The sequence below is a fragment of the Girardinichthys multiradiatus genome, chromosome 3 (assembly GCF_021462225.1).
Source record: "Girardinichthys multiradiatus isolate DD_20200921_A chromosome 3, DD_fGirMul_XY1, whole genome shotgun sequence".
Taxonomy (NCBI): Eukaryota; Metazoa; Chordata; class Actinopteri; order Cyprinodontiformes; family Goodeidae; genus Girardinichthys; species Girardinichthys multiradiatus.
In genome coordinates, this window is record NC_061796.1 from 31,948,241 (window position 1) to 31,972,553 (window position 24,313).

A 24,313-nucleotide genomic window follows, 5' to 3' on the forward strand; every position below is an offset into this window, starting at 1 on the left:
CCTCCATGGAGAAGAACCCACATGTTGATGGGGAAAACATGCTCACTCCACACAGAAAGCAACAGTGGTAAGGATTGTACCACCACGCAGCTCCGTATTCCTAGGAGGAGGAGATCCCAGGGCAGACCTTGGCAGGAAGAGATACAGTACATAGCCCCTCCAACAAGTTCTGGGTCTGCCCACTAGGAGGAGATGAACCTATTGGACAGACTATATGAGGAGCCCCTTTCCTGGAGCCCCAGCTGGGGAATGGGAGATCTGGGCTTCCCTTCTGGACTTGTTAACACCTTGACCTTGTTAAAGATAAGTTAAATGTGATTGTTTGCATTGCAGTTTAGGATTTCACAGCATAGGCCTATGAAACACAAAAATATTAGTTAATGATATGGAACAATCACAGCACTGCTATTGGCAATATTTGTCTATCTTAAGAAAAGCCCAAAAAAATGCATTTCTTTGACAAAAATAATCTTTTTTAAAAATACTTCTTTATTGGGTTTTACTTTTAATACATAACATATGTAACACATTCAACACATTTGCCTGAGAACAAAATCTTTTACATCCATTATGCTTTCATATAATTATGTTGTATTTTTTTCCATTTTTTGTTCATTTGTGATTCGTGTAGTTTCAAGTGGGTCAATTTTTTCATTAAGAATATGTCCTCTACTGTTGCAGTCCATTGTCTTTTCGATGGTATGTCTTTCTTCCTCCAATTCGTTGTAATTGCCTTTTTGACAGTAATCAGCAATGTTTAACTAAATATTTATTACTGTCATGAATTGTTCCTACTGAAAATGTACAGTACTTCAGGTCTCTGTTGTGCTTTGTATCCTAAGACATTACTTATGACATCAAAGATAATTTCCCAGAATACATATATTTTTGGATATTTCCAGAAAATATGTGAATGGTCCACATCAACATCTCCACATCCTCTCCAACACCTCTGTTGTCTTTTTAGCTGTTTGCTCTTTATTCTGGTGTAATAAAAATCCTATAAGGTTCTTTCAGGCAAAGAGCTGGTGATTGTCTGGAGGATCTTCCACATGTTTTGCCATTCTCATCAATATTTATGGACTCTTTTTTCCCATTTATTCTTACATCAACAGGAACTTTTTACGTGTAAGTTTTAACCACGAAAACACATTTTATACGGTGTATAATATAGATAATTACATGTTGTCTTGGAAAAAGATAAAATCTAGACGTTTACAAAACTAGCAATTTCATAAAGATTAGCAAATATTTAGAAAAGGATCGTACATCTATCAATTGATATCTGTTGTCCGAGGAAATAAAAGTTCATTATTCATTTCTAAACATTTCTAAAGAACCCTATCGTCTTCAGTTTTGTATTTATTTATATATTTTTTAATTCTCATTTTTAAACCGGAAGTTGTCACCTTGCATCAGATGGCGCATGCGCAGAAGACTGAGAGGACTCGTGGCTGTGTTTATGCTAACTAAGCTGACGTCTCTCTGTTCCATTCATAGGTATGTGCTGCTTTTCTCAAAGTGTTGTGTTTTTTTTTTTGTATAAAGAAAACGCTACAGGTTCGTTTAATGACAGCAAGCTTGAAGCTGCAGCGATGCAGGCCAAACCCAGAGTAACAGTAAAAAAGGAAAGTTTAACTCTGACAGAGGAGCCAAGGCTAATTAGCCTGCCGGGCAGGACTTTCAGTTGACAGGTGGTGGCAGAAATCAGCTTTGAATCATAGTGAAACCCAGCTAATAAGCTGGTAAACTTATCTTGTTTTCCTTCCATCAACCGGGGCAGCGTTGTGTTTAAACGATATTTTTAAAAAGCGACTAAATATGAAAGTTAGTACAGGCTTAACTTCACCATAAGTCCATGAATAGAATCAGTTTAATCTTAGATTGGATTTACTGCTTTGTTGCCGGTCAGCTACAAATAGAAAGAGGTATGATTCAATGTTTTATCAAACTCCTTTGGTAATCACGTGTCTCCTCCAGAGATGGCCACCCTCTACGTGTCCCCTCATCCCGATGACTTCAGGAGTCTCCTGGCTCTCATCGCTGCCGAGTTCTGTCCATCACCTCGTCCTCGGATCATCTCAGAGGATCCACCAGCATCCCTGAATGTCCGCTCCGGACCAGCCCTGGTCCTGGCAGCAGCTGCTGGGGACGGGGACTCTGTCCTGAGCGGGGCCAGTGCTGTTGCATGGTACTTGGCCTTTCAGGGGAAGAGGGCCGGGATGGACTCCAAGCAGCAGAGTCAAGTGTGGCAGTGGCTGAGCTTTGCAGACAATGAGCTCACCCCTGTTTCCTGTGCTGTGGTCTTCCCTTTGATGGGAGTGATGGGCGTAGATAAAAAGGTAACCAAAGGCTCGCTATGAATTCAGATGCAGTATTCATTCCCCTTCAGTTTTTTCACATTTTGCTTTGTTACATCTGCAAACTTTTGGGATTTCATGCTATAGAACAGCAAAAAAAATATATGAAAAATGTGACATAGAATTTTGTTTAATCCCCCCGAGTTTACTTTCTAGAGCCATCATTTGTCACAGTTATGAGTGCAGGTATCTTGGCTATGTCTCTGCAAGCGTTACACATTTGGAGACTGAAATGTTCACCCAAAGAATCTCCAGGTCAGTCAGATCAGATGGTGACAGTCTGTGGACATCATTTTCTTTAGGTCAGTTAGATTTAGATTTGGCCTCTTGGTTTTATTCTAACACATGAATATGCTTTGATTTAGACTAATCAGTTGTAGCTCATGTCTTTTGCAGCCTCTAAACGATTTTCTTCCAGGTTTGCTCTAGAAGCATCCTCATACCATAATGCTACTACTACCGTGTTTCACAGTACAGGTGTTGTGATCAGGGTTATGTGCAGAACAGATGCTGCTTTGTTTTTTGAGCCCAATAGGTTTGGTTTTGGTGTCATCTGACCAGAGAACTTTCTTCCACATTTTTGTTGTGTCCCCTATATGGTTTGTGACAACATGAGGTCTTTCTTTAAAAAACTGTTTTTTTTTTTTCTTTGTTGCTCTTCCATAAAAGCCGGATTTTCGGAGTGCATGACTAATATTTGTTCTGTTAACAGTTTCTCCCACCTGCAGCTTTAAATCCATGCAGATCCTCCAGAGTGACCAACTGCCTCTTAAACTGCTTTGCTGATTATGGCTCTCTTTGCCCGCCCTGTCACTTTATGGGTTTAGTCTCTGTTTTCAGATGATGGGTTGCTCTGGATTTTTTTCGGGGCATCAGGGTAAAAGGGTGTTGAACACAAATGCACGGCACACAAAGGGTTTGAAGCCCATGTATTTTTTCCGTCTATTTACCATGTATGCGCTCCTTTGCGTTGGTATGTCAAGTTAGATCCATACAATAGATGTTCATATTTCTGATCCTAATGATGGAAAATGTGGACAAGTTCAATGGCTATAATAATGTTTCCAAGCATGAGATTATTTTTGACTTATTTCTTTGCTGATCGCTGTGCATTTGCAGCTCCAGCAGAGTTCTCGAGCAGAGCTTATGCGGGTTCTAAAAGTTCTCAATCAGACCTTGGCGCCGAGAACTTACTTGGTGGGAGAGAGTCTCACTCTGGCTGATATGGCTGTTGCTGCAGCTGTTCTTCTACCATTCAAATATGTATGTATGCTGCACAACCCTATAACTATAAAGGCTTCTCCATGGACGGTCTCGGGTGTTTAAGTAGGATTTTTATTTTCAGGCGCTAGAGCCCTCAGACAGGAAGGCAGTGACCAATGTGACCAGGTGGTTCACGACCTGCATTAACCAGCCTCAGTTTCTGAAGGCGCTGGGAGAGATCGCTCTTTGTGAGAAGGTGGGGCTAGTAACACCAACACCAAAAGCTGCAAATGTCACTGCATTTGTGGACTCCAACAACTCTACAGAAAATGGTAGACTAAGTCTCTTATAAGCTTTTCTAAATATTCGAGGAATATGGTGAAGTTTTGCAACAACACTTGTTCATTTTCACCTGCAGGTCCACCAAAGACAGAGGCGCAGCTGAAAAAGGAAGCAAAGAAGAGAGAAAAACTGGAAAAGTTTCAGCAGAAGAAGGAAATGGAGGCAAAGAAAAAGACACAACCTCCAGCAGAGGTACATAACAAAAAAAAAAGATCTTTCTAAGAGATGTTTCAAAACAGACTCTCATCACACACATGGTTTGATAAACAGTTTGTCTTTTGTCTTTGTCTGCATTTGTCTTGCAGAAAAAGGCAAAACCTGAAAAGAAGGAGCTCGGAGTGATTACATACAACATTCCTACACCCTCCGGAGAAAAAAAAGGTAGTTTGAACATCACGGGACTGGGGAGCCTTCATTTATTTTATTTCTATCATTAACTGACGCACTGATTATCGTTTTTTTGTTTGCATTGAAGATAGAAATGGGAACACTGAGGGTTCAAGACCTCAAAAAATGCTTGTTGAACTTTACCTTCTTCACTTAGGTTTAACCAAACTGAATGGAGTTTATGTAGTGAACTAAACACTAAACGTTTGTTTAGGTATCTTTCTTGTAGTAGGGGTCGATAGTCATCCTGCAACAAGAACCCAAAATGTGTTCCTTCTTCAGTCATCATATTTGTTGTTATACGTTTGTACACCCATTATGGCCCGGATGTCATATTCATTTTGGGCTCCTATTGATGCATTTGAATCTGGAAATTATGATGCAACAAAAAACTTGGAAGTTTTAAAAACAAGAATTGGATTAAAAGAATTTGGAGGTGGCATCTCTATCAGCTAAACAACCCCACAGCATGATGCTGCCACCACTATTTTGGACAGTTGGTGCAGTGTTCTTTAGTTCATTGTTTTGTAGGCTTCTGATAGGTTAATTTACCACACTTAGTTAAATACTGTGGAGGTGCACCAATCGATCGACCTCGATTTCCTTTATTCGTCAATCTGCCGATACTTACTCAGCTTGACTCCTCCACGCATTCCTCTCATCATTGTGGGAAATTATAAAAACGTTTTATTTCAAATGACAATAAAACTTTTTTTTTCCCAGAGTCTCAGTTGGCTGCAAAGTTTAGTCAAGCTTTGGAATGTCAGCAGAAAACTACTCGTACTTCTAAAATAACTTTTTTTAAGGGGTCTTCATAGGTTAAATTCGTTATAAAATTATAAATAGTCAGAATATAATCTGCAGTTCTCTCCTTGGGAGGCAAATTACCTTTGAGACTTTTGACTTTATTCTGTAATTTTATATGCTCTGATTCCCAGCCAGTATCTGCCAATAAAACCTTTATTATGGAGGGTGCTGTGTGTTATATACACAATCCTCACTTGTTGTTCCTCTTTGTTTTGCAGGAATAATGAGTGTTCAGTCTATACAGTATGAGTATGTTTACACCAAACCTTGCTGCAGCCCTAACACGAAGTTTCTCTGTGTTCTCTGGTTTTAGACGTCATCGGTGCGCTCCCCGACTCCTACAGTCCTCAGTACGTGGAGGCTGCCTGGTATCCGTGGTGGGAGAAGCAGGGCTTCTTCAAACCCGAGTATGGTGTAAGTGTACCCCCCTCCTTTGCTTAAACTAACTCTGGTTCAGAACATTTTAGGAATAATTCTAATCTCTAACTGAATTTTTTTAGAGGAAGAGCGTCAGTGAGCCAAACCCTCATGGCATCTTCATGATGTGCATCCCTCCTCCAAACGTGACTGGATCTCTTCACCTGGGTCATGCCCTCACCAACGCCATTCAGGATTGTCTGACCAGATGGTAATTTACTCTTCACTGCTCAATAACCGAAAATCCAGAGCAATATTCCTGTGAGGTTTAAATGTAATTTGGGAATTTTAAGTTCATGTGAGCTGATGAAGTTCCTCTTGTGTTTCAGGCACAGGATGCGTGGGGAAACCACCCTGTGGAACCCGGGCTGCGACCACGCCGGCATCGCGACACAAGTGGTGGTGGAGAAGAAGCTGAAGAGAGAGAGGGGTCTGACCCGCCATGATCTGGGCAGGGAGAACTTCATCCAGGAAGTTTGGAAATGGAAGAACGAGTGAGTCAAATATTGAAAGCCGATCAAAAACAACTTTTAACAGGAGATGCTAATAAAACTTTCTCCTTTCTAGGAAGGGAGACCGTATTTACCACCAGCTGAAGAAACTGGGGTCCTCTCTGGACTGGGATAGAGCGTGCTTCACTATGGACCAGAAACTGTCCTATTCGGTGCAGGAGGCCTTCATCCGGATGCACGATGAGGGGGTGATTTACAGAAGCAAGAGGCTCGTCAACTGGTCCTGCACACTGAACTCTGCCATCTCTGACATAGAGGCAAGTCTGAACATTGTCCTCATTTCTCTTACCTTTAAACTGTTTGTGGTTCTGACCCAAAGCTGGTCTGTGCTGATCAAAGTTTGATGACCCTGAACAGCGAGAAGGCTTAGTTAAAAGTATATGTTTATGTGCATACAGTATCATTTTACTGTATAAAAATGATAAATAAGCTTTGTTTTTTCTCACTGTGACATGCTTTCTTCAAACTCAGGAGATTTGTAATCACTAGCATGCCTTTGAATAATTTCAAAGCCTAGATGTGGATTTCATGGCTTTGTAGGCTTCTGATAGGTTAATTAACCACACAATTAAATAATGTGGATGTTTTTTTAAGTAGAGGTGCACCAATCGATTGGCCTCGATTTCCTTAATTCGGCAATCTGCCGATACTTACATGTCAAACCAATCTTTTTTACCGGTCTTATCCACTTGTCTAACCTGTTGTGCAAGTTTTGTTTAATTTACAATTTTGAAAAATGAAAGGTTAAAGGAACTGCAATGCTCTAAACTTCATTTATATTTGGGAGCACAACCTCATGTACCGCTAAAACAAGTTTATATTGTTTCATAGGTATTGTTCAGTGTTTTTCAATAAAATAAGATTGGACCATTGAAGGTGTATTGTGACCTCATAACACCTGACGGTGTCGGTTATAAAAATAATAATAATCTGGATCTGGAATTTGGTGGAAATTCAATACAATCTGAAACATGCTTTTGTGATTATATTTAGGTTTAAAACCATTAGTCGGTTCTTTATCTTTTTAAGAGTCATTTTGGAAGCTCCAAAGGTCACCTATGGCTCCAGAGCTGCAGGTTGCTTTAAAGCAGCAGTTTTATGTTATAGTGGATTGTCTCCAAGAAATGTTGAATTATAAACCTTTTAATGTCATTGATATTTACTGTTATACTGTTTAATAAAATAACAGAAACGGCATTAGAGATTTTGTACCATCATGGAAGCCAAACATTACAGTTATTATAACACAAACACATTAAGAGGAAAAGGTGAAAGAATTTCTACCCCTGAAGGCCAGGAAATTAGAGGCACCATTTCCAGTTTTCTCTGCTGTCGGGCTGTAATTATTATAAAATAAATGAAATAGTTTTTGGATTTTTGGAGGAAAATTAGTCACTCATATTAAGAGAAAATGGCAGCTCTAAATTAATTTGGAGGCTTGTGACAGGAGGGAAACCACCACCGTAACACAGTGCCACATACATGAAGCAGGTCACAAAAAAAAAAAAATCTTTATTTAGTTAAATTTGATTTGTGTGAAATAAACACACTAGTTGAAAATGTTATTTTGGTCTCTTATTAATGCGCCTGCCTTTTTTGTTGCTCAGTTTCTGTGGTTTTAATATAATAGTCTTGTACAGTTAAAAAACTTTTGTTTCCTATATATTTACATCATAATCCGTACTTTTAATTAACTTGAAAACCTTTGGACAACCTCAGAAATTGTGTTTTGTGCTCTAAAAATATATCAGATTATATTGAAAAAGCTTTTTTGGCTTCAATCTTTATTGCAGGCTATTTTGTTATGCTGCCACTGTTACAGTTGAAACTATAGTTAGATTATTTTCTATTATAGTATACATTTTATGTTTACATATACACACAGATGATAACAACAGATCCAGACATTTAGACCTAGTCCACACGGAGACAAACACGGTATCGGGTCAAAAACAATTTAGAAAAAATATGCGTCCACACAAGTTATGGTGGTCAACCTGGCTTTGAAACATATTTCATTTTCTGCCAGATGTTTCACCAAATACCTTTTAGGGTTGGGAGAGTTCCTTAAAACTGGTGGTCTCGTGGTACCGTGCTTGTTTCAGAAGCTTAATGTTGGTCTGTTTTAATATTTTCTTCAACAACAGTATTGATGTATCTTTTTGACCAACAGGTTGTGTCCAAGCGTCAAGCCTCTCGCTGTTGATTTAGGTGAAAGTGGAGATAGTCCTTTATTATTCCACGCACTTTTTAAAGTACGACTGTCCTGCAATGATGTTGCCATCATCACCATGCTCAACAGCTGGCACAGTGTTGCTAGGTGTCGCTGTGGATAAATAGTTAAAACTTTGTTTGGTCTGGCCATAAAACTGTTCTCCAGAAGACAGCTGCAAATGTCAGTTGAGATTAGGGCTGAAACAATTAATTGGATTAATCGATTATTCAAGTAATCATCAACTAATTTAGTATTTGAATAATCATTAAATGGAACGTACAGACTCTAAAACATGCCATTTGCTGTATGAACAACCCGCTGAGAGCAGTAAAACCATTTAACAAAAAATATTTACATTTTGTATTTAAGATGAAAAACCTTCTTTATCTGTAAATATGCTTTACCCAGAAGTCCTCAAGTGGCATAGCTGTAGCTTCACTTTGTCAAAATTCTGTAAAACATTTCCTATTAAGCACTTTTGCTCTCCGATTAATAATCGATTAATCAAACAAATAGTCCACAGATTAATCGATTAGCAAAATGATTGTTAGCTGCAGCCCTAAGTGAGATTGAAGGTGTGCAGTTCTTGATCGGCATCCTTTTAGTCTGTGTTGATGTTACATTTGCTTCACTGCAGACAGTCATACTGCTGGTCCAGCATCTCTCTTCGTCCTTCCTGGTTGTTTCTGAGCATCTTAACCACTTTGCTTCTTTCCGAAACCAGTAGTTCAGATTATTTGGGTGTTTCAACAGGACACTGGTTCCAAACACACATCAATACCGGTTTTTAAATGAAAAAGGAGAAGAACATGAAGCTTCTAGAATGGCCTTACCTCAAGCATATTGAAAATTTCCAGATTATGTTTAAATGCAGGTTTGTGCCAAGAAACCAACAACTTTAAATGAACTCTACCATGTCTGAAGAGACAAGTGGCTAAATGTCCAGGCTACAAAAAGTAGTTGGTCCAGGTTACATTAGCCAAATAATACCTGACCCTGTGTGGATTAGAGAAAAACCACAATAAATTCAAACTTGTGTGCCTAATTTTAGTTTTCAAATGAGTTGAAGTTGTGGAAAAAGCCCAAAGTCATTCTCACATTCATGCCTATGATGAGTGTAAATGTGCAGATACAGACAAATGGAAACTTAACACCAGCCGACCCTTTTTTGTCAGATGTGGTCGCAGTGTTCTTCTCTTTAATAAATCTTAGATTTTTGTCCTCCAGGTGGATAAAAAGGAGCTCACCTGCAGAACTCTGCTTCCTGTGCCCGGCTACAAGGACAAAGTAGAGTTCGGGGTCTTGGTGTCTTTTGCTTACAAGGTGGAGGGATCAGGTATACAAAGCGGAACAGAACAGATGATTTTAGCAAAGACAATGTGTCCTGCGTTAAGTAAGTTCCCTGAACTTGGTGTTCTTCAGATGAGGAGGTGATCGTGGCCACAACCCGTATTGAGACGATGTTAGGAGACACGGCCGTGGCTGTCCACCCGGCTGACCTCAGATACCAGCATCTGAAGGGAAAAACGGTGCTGCATCCCTTCTGTGAGCGCAAGATGCCAATAGTCTTCGACGACTTTGTGGACATGAATTTTGGAACAGGTAAGTTTAGCCACAAGAAGAAGAAAAGAAGTAATTACAAAGTGGTTCAGCCTGGCCTTTCTGCTCATTACAGTTGTCCTTTTCTGTCCCTCTCCACCCTCTGTGTTCAGGTGCTGTCAAAATCACCCCAGCTCACGACCATAATGACTATGAGGTCGGAGAGAGACACAATCTGGCCTTCATCAACATCTTGGATGAAAATGGCCTTCTCATTAACGTGCCTCCCCCCTTTCTGGTATAGTGTCTCATTAGCTCCTTTCCTCCTGCAGTGAGGGCATTTTCACTGTGACATTCAGTCAGTTTTGCTCAGAGAGGCCATTTTATCTCAGACTTGTTCATTTTCACCACCTCCGTCTGTCCCAAAGGGCATGAAGCGATTCGAGGCCAGAACAGCCGTCCTTCAGGCGCTCAAGGACAGAGGCCAGTTTAAGGAGATCAAAGACAACCCCATGGTTGTGCCGGTCTGCAGGTAGACCCAAATGATTTATTTCTCCCATTTCGGATTATTTTCTGAGCCTTGCTGTGTTCCCTCTCCATCAGTCGTTCAAAGGACATCGTGGAGCCGCTGCTGAAGCCTCAGTGGTACGTGAACTGCACAGATATGGGCAAACAGGCTGCAGACGCTGTGAGAGAAGGCCAGCTCAAGATCATCCCCGATCACCACCTGAAGACGTGGTTCAACTGGATGGACAACATTAGGTAAATCTCTCGTTGTTAAAACCCCAACATAAAAAAAAAGGTTTCAGTGGATATCAAAAGCATGAAAACTCTGCAAAAATTTCAGATTTTTGTGATTTGTGAAGGATAAATCATTTCAGAACCTTTTCCACGTTTAATGGGACCTGCAACCTGTGCAACACAATTAAGAAACAAGCTGATATCATTTAGTGAGAAAAATAAAATTAAATAATGTGGTCTTGTATGTTTGCCCCCCCCCTCAGGTGTGAGCGCTTCATTAAATTGGATGCATGCTTTAGATTCTCACGCTAAAAACTAAAGTTCATCTTCAGCCTTCTAGCAGATGCCTGAAGGTTTTGTGTCAACACTGGACTGCTATTAGAAAAAGTTTATAATGTTCGCCAACCTGACTTGTCCCAGTTCTAGCTGAAGAAAAACAACCCCAAACCATGATGCTTCTACCAATCCAATTTAGTTTATTCTTTTGCGCCAGTTTGCAACGTCATCTCAAGAAACTTCACAAGACAAGCAGATCCAATGTTCCTAAAATATATATATATTTAGATCAGTCCCATCATGTGGACAGATTTAAACTCAAATACATACACTGCAATTTGAACCTTGCAGATTGAATCAAGTCGTTAGCTTTGCAGCCTTCCCTTCTATAAAGGGAGAACCAGCTATTAGTACACATGTTGCATAAAAGGAGAGTAGTAGGAGAAAGTAGCAAGTAGAGGAAAGCGTTTTAGCGTGTGCTCCAGCAGCGCAACTACAGACAGCTCAGGATAACTTAAGCCACTCTAACTATGAGCATTATCAAAAAGGAAAGTTTTAAGCCTAGCCCTAAAAGTAGGCGGGGTGTCTGCCTCATGGACTAAAACTGGGAGCTGGTTCCACAGGAAGAGGATCTGCCTCGTATTTTACTTTTGGAGATTCCAGGAACAAACCAGAAACCTGCAGTCGGTTGGAAACACACAAAACAATCAGGTCTCTGATGAATGATGGAGCTTGATTTTTAAGAGCTTTATGTGTAGAAGAAGAATTTTAACTCAGCCATTTGTAATTTTGAGAATTCACTGAAATGTGAGTCTGGAAACATGAAATGTTTGCTAACTTCTACAAGAAAAAAAGATGCTGATGGTTTTTTTTGTCCCTGTTACTCTTGCTTAAAAAAATTGCCCGCAAATTGTTTAAATTCATTTTCCAAGTGTATAATTTAAGGGAGCTGTTTTAATTTTCATGCATTCCTTTTTTTTTTAAGAGACTGGTGTATTTCCCGGCAGCTGTGGTGGGGTCACCGTATTCCTGCTTATTTCATCACTGTAAACGATCCTGCTGTGAAACCCGGCAAGGTGAGCTGATATCTATCACTTCTTCCCACTCTGGAGGGCTTTAGATGACAGATACAAGTCATTTGCACCATATTGCTCATATCTTGCGTTTTTCTTCCCTATCTCCAGGACATGGATGGTCATTACTGGGTGAGTGGCAGATCAGAGGAGGAGGCCAAAGAGAAAGCAGCGAAACGCTTCAATGTGTCTGTGGAGAAAATTTCCCTGAGACAGGGTGAGATTTACTTGTCTAGCACGTTCAGCACCGCAGTTATCAGGTCTGTAATCAGTCTGATGATTTCAGGCTATGCGAGCACAGAGATTTGCTTAATTGAATCTATTTAACCAATGATTTGAACAGATGAGGTCATCTTTTTTTGTTGCTGTGTTTCAGATGAGGATGTTCTGGACACTTGGTTCTCGTCTGGCATTTTCCCCTTCTCTATTTTTGGATGGCCTAATGAGGTAAGACAATGAAGCCGGCTGACTTTTTACCGATGCAAAGGCCACAAGCACTCCAGTCTCTACCGCCGAAGATGAAGAGCTGTAAATCAAAGCTTATAAACTGGGAATGCCTTCACCTCAGTTCTGAGTTCACCTGTAACTTTTATGAAGATAATAAACTGGTTCATTTTCACTTCATGAACCTCCCAGAGTAAACCTTATAAAATATGACTTTGAAACAGTTGTGTTTCTTCATCGTGCTGATTTCAGACCCAGGACCTGAACGTGTTCTACCCTGGCACCTTGCTGGAGACGGGTCATGACATCCTGTTCTTCTGGGTGGCCCGCATGGTGATGATGGGCCTCAAACTGACGGGCAAACTGCCTTTCAAAGAGGTGAGGCCAGCACCGATTGTTGGCCTTTAAATCATGTCCTTCACACCGATGGAATAATGGCATCAACCCCATTGATGGTGTCATTTCTCAACAGGTTTATTTGCACGCCGTGGTGCGGGACGCTCATGGGAGGAAGATGAGCAAGTCCCTCGGGAACGTCATCGACCCGCTGGACGTCATTACAGGGATCTCCCTGGAGGTAACACCTGAACACCCGCTTCTGTTCAGCAGATTGTTCAAACATCCTGATGGGATGTATCGGGTTCCCACGCAGTCTGGAAGTGGATTTTTTTGTATTTACGCAATATTTACCAACATTATCACAAGATTTTATAATTCCATCCATCCATCCGTGTCCTACCTTTTATCCATTTGACCATCTTTTCATTGTTTTTCCATCATCCATCCATTATCCTTCATCTATCCGTCTGTATGCCTATCCGTCCGTCCGTCCATCTATCCATTAGTTTGTCTTTCCATCATCCATCCGTCCATAATTGTTCTATTAGTACATCTTTTCCTCCACCCATCCACCGTTCCATCCATCTGCCCCTTTCACCCCTTTAATCCATCTTTCCATCCATCTCTCCATCGGTCCCATTTGTCCAACATCTCATCCATGTCTTTTAATCCACCCATCTGTCTCCTCCATATTTCCATCTGTCTTTTCATCCAGTCATCTTAGTTTAGTATTCAGCCATTGTCTTTCTGTCTGTCCATCTGTCCTGCCACCTGCACATCTATGTTTTATCTCTTTCCATCCATCATTTATCCATTCATTCATCCTTCCTTCCTTACAGTTTGTTTTTTCTGCCGGTTTCACATTTATCGCCTGACTGGGGTAGAAACATCAGCCAAAAATCCAGTGAAGTTTGGTATTTATACTTTAGAAATTGTCTGAATAGGACATAAAGACTTGAGTCTGGAAAAGTCTGGAGTTTTGTTCATGAAAAACATGTTGAAATATCCCCAGATAGACATAGTCACACCCAGACAAACTCCTTGTCTTTGCCTCCCAGTTGGTTTTTTATTTTTACATGTTCACTACAAGCTCCTTGGCCCCCCGAAGCCCATATTCCTATAAAAAGCTTTATTAACCACCTCCTCCTGCTTCCAACAAGCTTTTATTGAACCCATCAATCTCTCCAGCAGTTATTCAGTCAGCCGAAAACAGAACTGTCCTTTAGAGGGCGCTGCACGACTTGCAGTAAATTGAACTTCACCCTGAATGCTTTTTTATTAAGGCTTACTCATCGTCGTCAGGTTAGAGTTTTCACCCGTTTTGTAGCATTACAAGCACAAACGTTAATACATTTGTTGGGATTTTATGAGATAGACCAACACAAGGAAGTGAAGGGGAAGGAAATGAAACATGCTTTTTAAAACCTCTTTCTAACATAGTGAGTGAATCTCTGTCTGCTGAAGGCGGTGGTTATAATGAGTTTTATTCAGGGGTGTCGGAGTAAGGAGGGGGCTGAACACAAATACACACTAAATATTTCAGATTGTTTTGTAAAGAATTTTAAAACCAATTCATCCTTTTCTGTCCACCACAGTCATGCCGTACTTTGTGTTGGTCAGTCACGGGGTCTGCAGCCTGCGGCTCTTTGGACTTTCCACAACAGTTCTGAAGAACTTCGGTTAGAAATGATAAAGAGCCAACTAATGTTTTAAATATAGACAATACATTATAAAACAAGGTTTTAGCAGTTTTTCAGATCTATTTTTCTCATCATTAGGTTGGAAACTATCTGCTTATTTTATTTTTACAACATTTTCCACATTTATCAACATGCCATAGAAGAAAACGTATCTATCCTCTTTTTGCTAAAGTTTGATGTTTTTCTTCATTTAAACCTTGGAAAAATAATTCTGTTTGTGATTCTTTGAAAATGACAACAAATATCCTTTAGAACGTATTTATCAAAAATTCTAAGGAGTCTTTTTTTCAAAAGGTCATGTAACATTGGTGGCTCTGAGTTTTATTTAGCTGGACTGAGGGTAAAAATGGCTCTTTGAATTATAAAGGTTGCAGTGAAATTACTGTAGTTGTTACAGGACAGAAGGTAAAGGGACTGCAACTTGAGGCAGAGTTTGATTTTATTTTCATATCCATTTTGCAAAAAGAAAATATTAATTTATCTGCTTTGTTTGACTTTTAGTGAAGGCTTAATTTATGTATTTAAAGGTTTAGAGGCGTGAAGCCTGTTTTTTAAATGTTGTTATATTTTTAAGACTGTGTATTTATCTGTAGGTTCTCAGTAACTCAAAAAACAAAATACTGGTGGTTAACATGTTAACCTTAGTGTGGTTAATCAAAGATTAAATGTCCCAGTTAAATATAAATCTATGTAAAGATCACTTTTATCCTTTAGAAGTAAAGAAGGAAGTCTGGAAAATCAAACATTTTTCCATATGCTGTTAATTTTTTTCCATACTTCTCTAGACGAGGAAAATTAGAAAACTAATTTCCAGACAGTGTAGGAACCCCTAAAAATGGATTTATTTTATTAAAATGAAACTGCTACACCTAATTCCTCCTCCTGTAGGGTCTCCACGCCCAGCTGATAGACAGTAACTTGGATCCTGTGGAGGTGGAGAAGGCGAAGCAAGGCCAGAAGTCCGACTATCCCAACGGCATCCCGGAGTGTGGGACAGATGCTCTCCGGTTTGCGCTGTGCGCCTACACCAGCCAAGGTGAAATCCTTGTTCTCCCTATAATACCAACCAGTTTGTACCTTTGTTATAAAAACCAAACAGATACAAGAACATCATTGCTGCATTGCTGTTAGAATAGGTATATTTATAAAGTCTTATGTTAAAAATCATCTTTTTTCTTCCCCCAGGAAGGGACATAAACCTGGATGTCAACCGCATCCTGGGGTATCGTCACTTCTGCAACAAACTGTGGAACGCTGTGAAGTTCGCAATGAAAACACTTGGAGACGGCTTTGTTCCATCAGAAAAAGCCCAGGTGAGATCATGAGACGGAGAGCTTGAAGACAGGTGACAGGCGGTGAATATAAATAAGTTTGACTGTTTATTATTACAGCGGTAGATCTTCTGGATGGTTCGTTTGCCTGTCGGCTCCTCGTAGATTTCTCCCCGCTAAAGAATTCATGCTGACGGTTTTTAAATCGTTTCCATCTTCTCAGCTGTCTGGAGAGGAAAGTGCATCAGACAGGTGGATCCTGTCCAGACTGAGTGCAGCGGTGGCCCTCTGTGATGCTGGCTTCAAGGCCTACGATTTCCCAGCCATCACCACCTCCGTCTACAACTTCTGGCTCTATGAGCTCTGTGACATCTACCTGGTAGGAAAATGTAGAAAGTGTTCAAATACATTCAACTTTAGCTACAGTAGCATGATCTTAAAAAATTAGAAAAATCAAACCTTTCATTTATTGCATCCATTGTCTGTACTCTCTTATCCTTGCAGGGAAGAGTAAAAGGTTGATTCTGTGTGTTTTGAGCCATTTCTATGTTGAGTTGTTCAAATGTTCTGATTAATATCTTTTTAAAGGACCCAAAGATGACCCATTTCCAGTTTTTGTTTTGGCCAGAGTCCACCAGTTTTTTTCCTTTATAATGTCCTGGTATATTTCATAGTACCATGCACTCTGACAAGGTTCCCTTGTCAAGGGCCTTTGGAAGAGAAACAAGCCCACAGCATCACAGATCCTCTACTGTATTTAACATTGGGGATTAAGTGCTTTTCCACATATTCATTCTCTGTTTTAAGCCAAACCCACCTGGAGAGTTTTTGTTGGTGAAAAGCTCAACCTTAGCCTCATCTGATCGACGCACCGTTTCCATGACAATGGTGATGGACAGAAAAAGCATTTCTCTTCTCGGCATCACTCTCAGTTGATTGGCATGTATATAGCATTTAATGGTTGTTATGGAGATAACATCAAGCTTTTTTTTTGTTGTTGGATGCTGTCAGGATAAATATGGTTCCTTGTCCAGCCTTTTTCATAACAGCTTTATTACTTTTTAATTATCTTTCTGACTGTAGAAATGTGCTAATTGGAATAAAGAGCTGTTTTATTTGACTATATCCTGAGTTAAGGAGATCTGCCTTACTCACATTGCATGTTGTCTTGTCTTTCCCGTTTTGAAGAGTGGCCTAAAGAAATTACCCGCTGTGTCAAAGCAACTACAGGAAAACAAGGATTACTAATTAAAGGTTGTTAGACACTAGTCGGCTTTAAAAATGTACAGTCAAAAACATTAAAAAGCACCAGTAACATTTGTTTTAAAGGGATTGTGAGGGGTGTCAGTTTTTGTGCCACTAATTATTTAGTTAACAGTTTTTTATTTATTAATGTGGGATTTCTTTCCCCACTACTGAATCTTTAATTATAAAAACACAATTTTATTTTTATTTTTTTGTGAGAGACTAAGCTGCTGAAATAAAAGCTGAATTTATTTTCATACTAATATGAAGTATGAGAAGGTGGCTGGACCAAACAGGGTTGCATTGACTGAATGATCTTTAGCGGTGCAGAAAGTTAAATACAAATGCAGTGGGGAGAATCAGTATGTGATAAACTGCAGATTCTGTAGGTTTTCCCACTTGCAAAGCATGTAGAAGTCTTTTTAATTTTTATCATAGGTGCTCTTCAACTGTGAGTGACGGAATCTAATACAGAAATCCAACAATTCCTGTAAAATAAATGAAACATTTTTTAAAAAGTGAATCTAAGTTCCTTGTCCTATTGGCAAAATGTGTTTTTAAAGCGTTTCGACAGCAAGGATTGTGTTTTAAATAATTATTTCCTAACATGGGAGTTTTTTCCCCTCTTGTGAAAATTAAAGGTTGGATTTTTCTAGATATTTCAGGAGCATATTATGCTTGTGCTGTAAGGCAAGGATGTTTTTACTAGGGATGCTAATACCAAATGGGTTTTCAATGTATATTATGGGCCATAACATCTCTTTCTTGTTCCTCAGGAAAGCGTGAAACCAGTGTTTATTAAAGCAGATGAAGACGGCGCCACCCAGAGGCAAGCCGAAGTGTGCAGGCAGACCCTTTACACCGGTTTAGACGTCGGTTTGCGGCTCCTTTCTCCATTGATGCCGTTCGTCACTGAAGAACTCTACCAGAGGTTACCTCGACGAAAACCTGCTGATCCACCTAGCATCTGTGTCACGTCCTACCCTGACACCACGGAGGTCAGATCAGGAATTAAAGGAATTAAATTAATGACACTGCGATTTTCCTTAATCTCAGATTAGCCGGAAACCTCCAGATCTTGCAGTTTGTTTGTTAGTGATGCACTTCTCTTTGCATTTTGAGCAAAAATTGTTCCTGTGATGCCCTTTCTGTAGTTTTGCTGGAACAGCGAGGAGGTGGACCGTGAAATGGAGTTCATCATGACTGTGGTCAAGACGGTCCGATCTCTCAGGGCCGACTACAACCTGACGAAGACCAGAGCCGACTGTAAGACAGCAGAGACTCTTAAAACATCTTTGTATTTAATTTTACTTTCAAGGCTGTCACATTTTTTACCCACAATCACCTTTGCCATGCTGGGTTGCTCTCTCAACCTCCGCAGACATGAATAGAGGTGGTGGGAAATAATTGCACAGTTCACGTACGGCACTTAAATAAAGCTGAGGCATTTAACGTTATTACTTTTAGTTTATATATTTCTTCATAGCTAAAAACATTACATCATATGCATAGCTTGTGAATAATGCTGCATTAAATATAGCTTAACCTAACGGGATGTCTAAACGTTGCCTTGTGTATTTCCCTCTCCTAGGCTACCTCCACTGCATAGACGCTGCAACCGTGTCACTGGTGCAGAAATACAGCCTGCAGATTCAGACCTTGTCTTACTCTCAGGCCGTCATCCCTTTGACAGCCAACCAGCTGGTCCCAGACGGCTGCGCTGTGGCTATCGCTTCTGACAGATGTACCGTCAACCTTATGCTCAAGGTGAGAGCACAGCCATCTGCCTCCTTGTTTGTGCTGAAAATGGGATTTTTAACTGCTTAAAATACGTCGAATTTGTAAATAGGTTTGACAGACTAGACATTAGGTATACAATCCTGCACAGGCCTGTTAAAAGGCCAGGAGTCTGTGATGGAAAAAATCAAGTTGAATTTCTGAACATGGGGTATAAACCGTCCAACTCAACAGAAAATACAAAGGGAAGTCTTTTAGAGGGGAACCTGAAAAATAAAACACCCTCAAACTTTCATTACTGCACTCTCAGTGTGATTCAGCTAGACTTTGCACAGCCCTCCTCAACACCAGAATCTGATTTTCAATCAGGATGTATGCTTTGGGTGGATGTCGAAGTGAAAGAGGAAGGTCCTCCTCTGCAGCTTTCTAGCAGGAGCTTAAAGGGTTTTGTTCCAGCTAAAGTACAACAAACCATGATGCTGCCACCACCATGCTTCACTGTGAACATAGTGTTTAGATTTATGTCTGTAGGGTTAGTCAGGGTTAGTTTGGGAGACAGAATTTAGCCAGGCTTGACTTTTCTTGTTTTTCTTTGTCGGAAACGGTTTCCTACTCTAATCTGTAGCACAGAAGTGTGAAGAATACTGGAGATTGTTGTCACATGTACAGGTCCTTCTCAAAATATTAGCATATTGTGATAAAGTTCATTATTTTCCATAATGTAATGATGAAAATTTAACATTCATATATTTTAGATTCATTGCACACTAACTGAAATATTTCAGGTATTTTATTGTCTTAATACAGATGATTTTGGCATACAGCTCATGAAAACCCAAAATTCCTATCTCACAAAATTAGCATATCATTAAAAGGGTCTCTAAACGAGCTATGAACCTAATCATCTGAATCAACAAGTTAACTCTAAACACCTGCAAAAGATTCCTGAGGCCATTAAAACTCCCAGCCTGGTTCATCACTCAAAACCCCAATCATGGGTAAGACTGCCGACCTGACTGCTGTCCAGAAGGCCACTATTGACACCCTCAAGCAAGAGGGTAAGACACAGAAAGACATTTCTGAACGAATAGGCTGTTCCCAGAGTGCTGTATCAAGGCACCTCAGTGGGAAGTCTGTGGGAAGGAAAAAGTGTGGCAGAAAACGCTGCACAACAAGAAGAGGTGACCGGACCCTGAGGAAGATTGTGGAGAAGGGCCGATTCCAGACCTTGGGGGACCTGCGGAAGCAGTGGACTGAGTCTGGAGTAGAAACATCCAGAGCCACCGTGCACAGGCGTGTACAGGAAATGGGCTACAGGTGCCGCATTCCCCAGGTCAAGCCACTTTTGAACCAGAAACAGTGGCAGAAGCGCCTGACCTGGGCTACAGAGAAGCAGCACTGGACTGTTGCTCAGTGGTCCAAAGTACTTTTTTCGGATGAAAGCAAATTCTGCATGTTATTCAGAAATCAAGGTGCCAGAGTCTGGAGGAAGACTGGGGAGAAGGAAATGCCAAAATGCCAGAAGTCCAGTGTCAAGTACCCACAGTCAGTGATGGTCTGGGGTGCCGTGTCAGCTGCTGGTGTTGGTCCACTGTGTTTTATCAAGGGCAGGGTCAATGCAGCTAGCTATCAGGAGATTTTGGAGCACTTCATGCTTCCATCTGCTGAAAAGCTTTATGGAGATGAAGATTTCATTTTTCAGCACGACCTGGCACCTGCTCACAGTGTCAAAACCACTGGTAAATGGTTTACTGACCATGGTATCACTGTGCTCAATTGGCCTGCCAACTCTCCTGACCTGAACCCCATAGAGAATCTGTGGGATATTGTGAAGAGAACGTTGAGAGACTCAAGACCCAACACTCTGGATGAGCTAAAGGCCGCTATCGAAGCATCCTGGGCCTCCATAAGACCTCAGCAGTGCCACAGGCTGATTGCCTCCATGCCACGCCACATTGAAGCAGTCATTTCTGCAAAAGGATTCCCGACCAAGTATTGAGTGCATAACTGTACATGATTATTTGAAGGTTGACGTTTTTTGTATTAAAAACACTTTTCTTTTATTGGTCGGATGAAATATGCTAATTTTGTGAGATAGGAATTTTGGGTTTTCATGAGCTGTATGCCAAAATCATCCGTATTAAGACAATAAAAGACCTGAAATATTTCAGTTAGTGTGCAATGAATCTAAAATATATGAATGTTAAATTTTCATCGTTACATTATGGAAAATAATGAACTTTATCACAATATACTAATATTTTGAGAAGGATCTGTATATCATATCCAGAACTTTCCAGAAAGTCCTGCAGCTCCTTTAATTAGCTTCTGTTTGCCCCTTGGCAGCCTCCCTCACCAGTTTTCTTCTCGTCTTTTCATCAATTTTGAAGGGATTTCCAGTTCTTAGGAATGCTAGTGTTGTGCCATATCTCTATATAATGACATTCTTCACTGTGTTGCATGTTATATCTAAAGCCTTGGAAATGATTTGTTCTCCTCTCTGGACTGATTCCTGTGACAGTGAGATCCCTCTGATGGCGTCTCTGCGGATCGTGGCTTTCGCTGTAAGATGCAAATAAGAAAACGTCTGGAAAAACCTCCTAGAACAGCTAGATGTTATTCTGGGGTTAATGAGGCACTTTCAGTGTTAGGATGGTACGCAGCCACCTTATTTTAGCTTCTCTTTCTCTGTCCCCCTAAAAGATTTGAGTTTGTTTTTCAGTTGAGCTGTACAGGTTATAGATCCGTCTCAGGTTGTAGCTCAAAAATAGCTGGTATCTTATCAGAGGTGTGTAGGTTGTTTTTATAACACAGGATTACAAGAAGCATAGAGAGCCATTGTATAAAAAACTTTAAAATAGATAAATTTTCTTGAAGCAGCAGCTTAACCTTAATCTGAAATACATCCCACCCATCATTTAAGAACAATGTTCCCTATGAAATCTATACAATAAAGGTAAGAAACTGCTGTTTTTTACTGCTCAGGGTGTTGACTTACATTTAGTTAGTAATTCATGACTCCTTGTTTCCTTGGAGTATATGTGTTTTATGACAGAAGCCTGCTTCTGTTACCCAGTCTTCAAAAACGGAAAGACAGGAGGTCACACCTTTCAACCAAGGCAGTTGTGTTGAGCTTCATAAGTCAGGAAGTGGTTACAAGGAAACAGCTAGTGCCCAAAACCTTTCCACATCTGCAGACAGAGCAGTAAATAAATAAAAAAAGTTTTAAAATACTGGGCTAGTGAGTAGAAAAGCTGGCGGAGGACCTAATTTGATCTTCCCATCACACATAATGAGGAGGGCGGTAAGGAAGGGGAGGAAAATCCTCAACACATGCTGTGAAAGAACCACAGCAACTTCTTTCAGTTTGAGATGACGCTGCTGCAGTAGAAGAAACTTTTTAAGGCTTTCTACGCCCACAGGAAGGAGTGGTATCCAGGGGGGTCACCTAGTCTCCATAGCAACCATTTATTTTCATGTTTTTGTGCACATCTTTACCATAAGGCAAGTAAATAACATTCATAACCTCCTGATTATGGCACCTGTTGGTGGGTGGGATACATTAGGCAGCAAGGGAACATTTTAGATGAACATTTTAGATGAAGTGTAAAAATTTGAGTTAGTGTGACACGGACCGGATTCTGATGGCTAGACGACTGGGTCAGAAAACTGCAGCTCTTGTTGTTCCCAGTCTGCACTGGTCAGCATCGATCAAATGTGGTCCAGGAGACGAGCAGTGGGGAACCGGAGTCAGGGTCCCATGCAGCTAAGACTCATCCATGCATGTAGGAAGGGAAGGTGGGCTCATTTGGTCCGATCCAACAGACAAGCTACTGTAGATCAAATGCCCGAGGAAGTAATGCTGGTTCTGATAGGTGTCAGAATACAAATGCATCAGTTTTTATCACATGGTTCTACATAGACGGAGACCAGTCAGGCTGGCAATGTTATTCCCTAATCACTGTTGCCTCTTTCAGCACAATATTGTGCCCTACCATGAAGGGAACATGGTTTAGGAAAGGTCTGAGGTGTTGACTTTCTCTCCAGTTTCCCAGATCTCAGTGCAACCAGCATCTATGGGATGTGGTGGACGAACCAGTCTGATCCACGGTGGCCCAATGTAGGCTTCAGTGCAATTCAAAAATACGTTATTAATTCCTCTTAAGAGCAATTAAAACTTTCTTGAGAAAGTCATGTAGATAGCTGTAGCAATCTGTATCACAGCAGATCTGAAGAAGCCTCTGATTGAAGACAACGTTGTGGAAATGATGCTCAGGATGGCCTGTTATGTTTATTATTTGAAGCATCATTCTTTGTTCAGTCATCAGTAAAGCCTCCAGAAGACTCACCAGAACAGAACCAGCCTATTCAGCTTCTTTAAGTCCCTGGCTCTGATGCTGGTACCCCAACAGATGATGGCAGAAGAGATCGCACTCTCCACAACAGACCAGTAGAAGATTTGCAGCATCTTGCTGCAAACACCAAAGGACCTTAACAGCCTTCCCTGTCCCTTCTTGCAGACGGGTTCACTGTTGCGTCTCCAGTCCAGTCTGTTGTCCAGGTGAACACCGAGATATTCATAAGACAACCTAGATGTTATAGCTAACAGAACTTGCACCAAAATAGGGACCAGAACACTATTAGGGAGGTGGTCATAATGTTTTGCCTGGAAGCATGAAAATAAATCCCTCTAAGGCTTTTAGACTACTTTTACTCCACTGTTGGTAAACTGTATTTGAATCTGCTGCATCATCGTCTTATATTTGCGTTAGGCTGAATATGCAACAGATGGGAAGACATTTTCTATATGTTTCTGTCGTTAATCAGCTGAATGCTTCATTTCAGCTCCGACAATTTACATGACAGCACTAACACAGCCCTAAAAGCATAAACACACATCATCTGTATGCTAATCAAGGCATACATTCCTCAGATTGCCGCTTTAGGAGTTTATTCTTGCCTTCGGAGCTGGAATTACAAGATGATTTAAACGTGTTGTCCTCCTCCCCCCGCAGGGTCTAATTGATGTGGAGAAGGAAGTGACTAAGCTGATGACAAAGAAAGGTGACTTAGAGAAACAGATGGAGAAACTGAGAGAGAAGATGGTGAAGAATGATTACAAGGAGAAGGTGCCGGCAAAGGTCCAGGAGCAGGATGCTGAGAAGGTGACAAAAAGAAATTGACTTGCAGGGTTCCTGAAGCTGTAAGACATGTGAATGCTGGTAAATACCTTCTACTTTTCTCCTCTTTCCTCCACAGCTACGCCAGAGCCAGACCGAGCTGGAGAAAGTGAACGAAGCCATAAAAAACTTCAGGAAAATGATGTAACTTTTCGCTTTTTGTGAATCAGGATTCAGTTCTTTTTTTCATGTCATCGTGTTGATTTTTCAAGCTGATTATAGTATGAAAGGACTTCATAAAGCTCTTATTGAACACATCAGGGTTCAGGTAAATACTGGTTATTTTTAATTAGACTTTTATATCTCATACTAGCCACAGCATTCCTACACACGGTTCTTTTAAAAAATATGCTTATAGTTTTACACATTTGATCATTAAGGCCATTTTTAACCTTAAAACACAAATATTCAAAGTGAATTGTGGGCTTGCTTTAAATATGGAGCCTGTAAAAACACAGAAGGATACAAGGAAAGAGGACAAGGAAAAAGAAGAGGGATACCATTAAGGAAGGGACGGGCGGAAAG

At 40.6% G+C, this 24,313-nt stretch overlaps 1 protein-coding gene across 2 annotated transcripts; it reads left to right on the forward strand.

The window, feature by feature from the left end:
* The first annotated feature begins 1,404 nt into the window (after positions 1-1,404).
* Positions 1,405-24,045, forward strand: vars1 (valyl-tRNA synthetase 1). 2 transcript variants are annotated; one of them, XM_047360620.1, is made up of 28 exons: positions 1,405-1,500; positions 1,981-2,342; positions 3,480-3,623; positions 3,706-3,895; positions 3,982-4,097; positions 4,211-4,286; positions 5,413-5,513; positions 5,600-5,727; positions 5,846-6,010; positions 6,084-6,285; positions 9,471-9,579; positions 9,666-9,845; positions 9,956-10,080; positions 10,211-10,314; positions 10,386-10,544; positions 11,785-11,875; positions 11,984-12,089; positions 12,249-12,319; positions 12,569-12,694; positions 12,789-12,893; positions 15,244-15,391; positions 15,541-15,668; positions 15,850-16,005; positions 17,648-17,869; positions 18,026-18,137; positions 18,463-18,638; positions 23,624-23,773; positions 23,868-24,045. In XM_047360620.1, exons 2-28 carry the CDS (start codon positions 1,983-1,985, stop codon positions 23,934-23,936), a joined length of 3,819 nt encoding a protein of 1,272 aa, XP_047216576.1. In that variant the 5' UTR covers positions 1,405-1,500; positions 1,981-1,982; the 3' UTR covers positions 23,937-24,045. The 2 variants fall into 2 exon arrangements, with proteins under 2 accessions (XP_047216576.1, XP_047216577.1); XM_047360621.1 differs by lacking the exons at positions 1,405-1,500; positions 1,981-2,342; positions 3,480-3,623; ... (1 more) ...; positions 3,982-4,097; positions 4,211-4,286 and having other exon boundaries at positions 5,411-5,513; positions 12,249-12,320; positions 12,567-12,694.
* Positions 24,046-24,313: the final 268 nt, after the last annotated feature.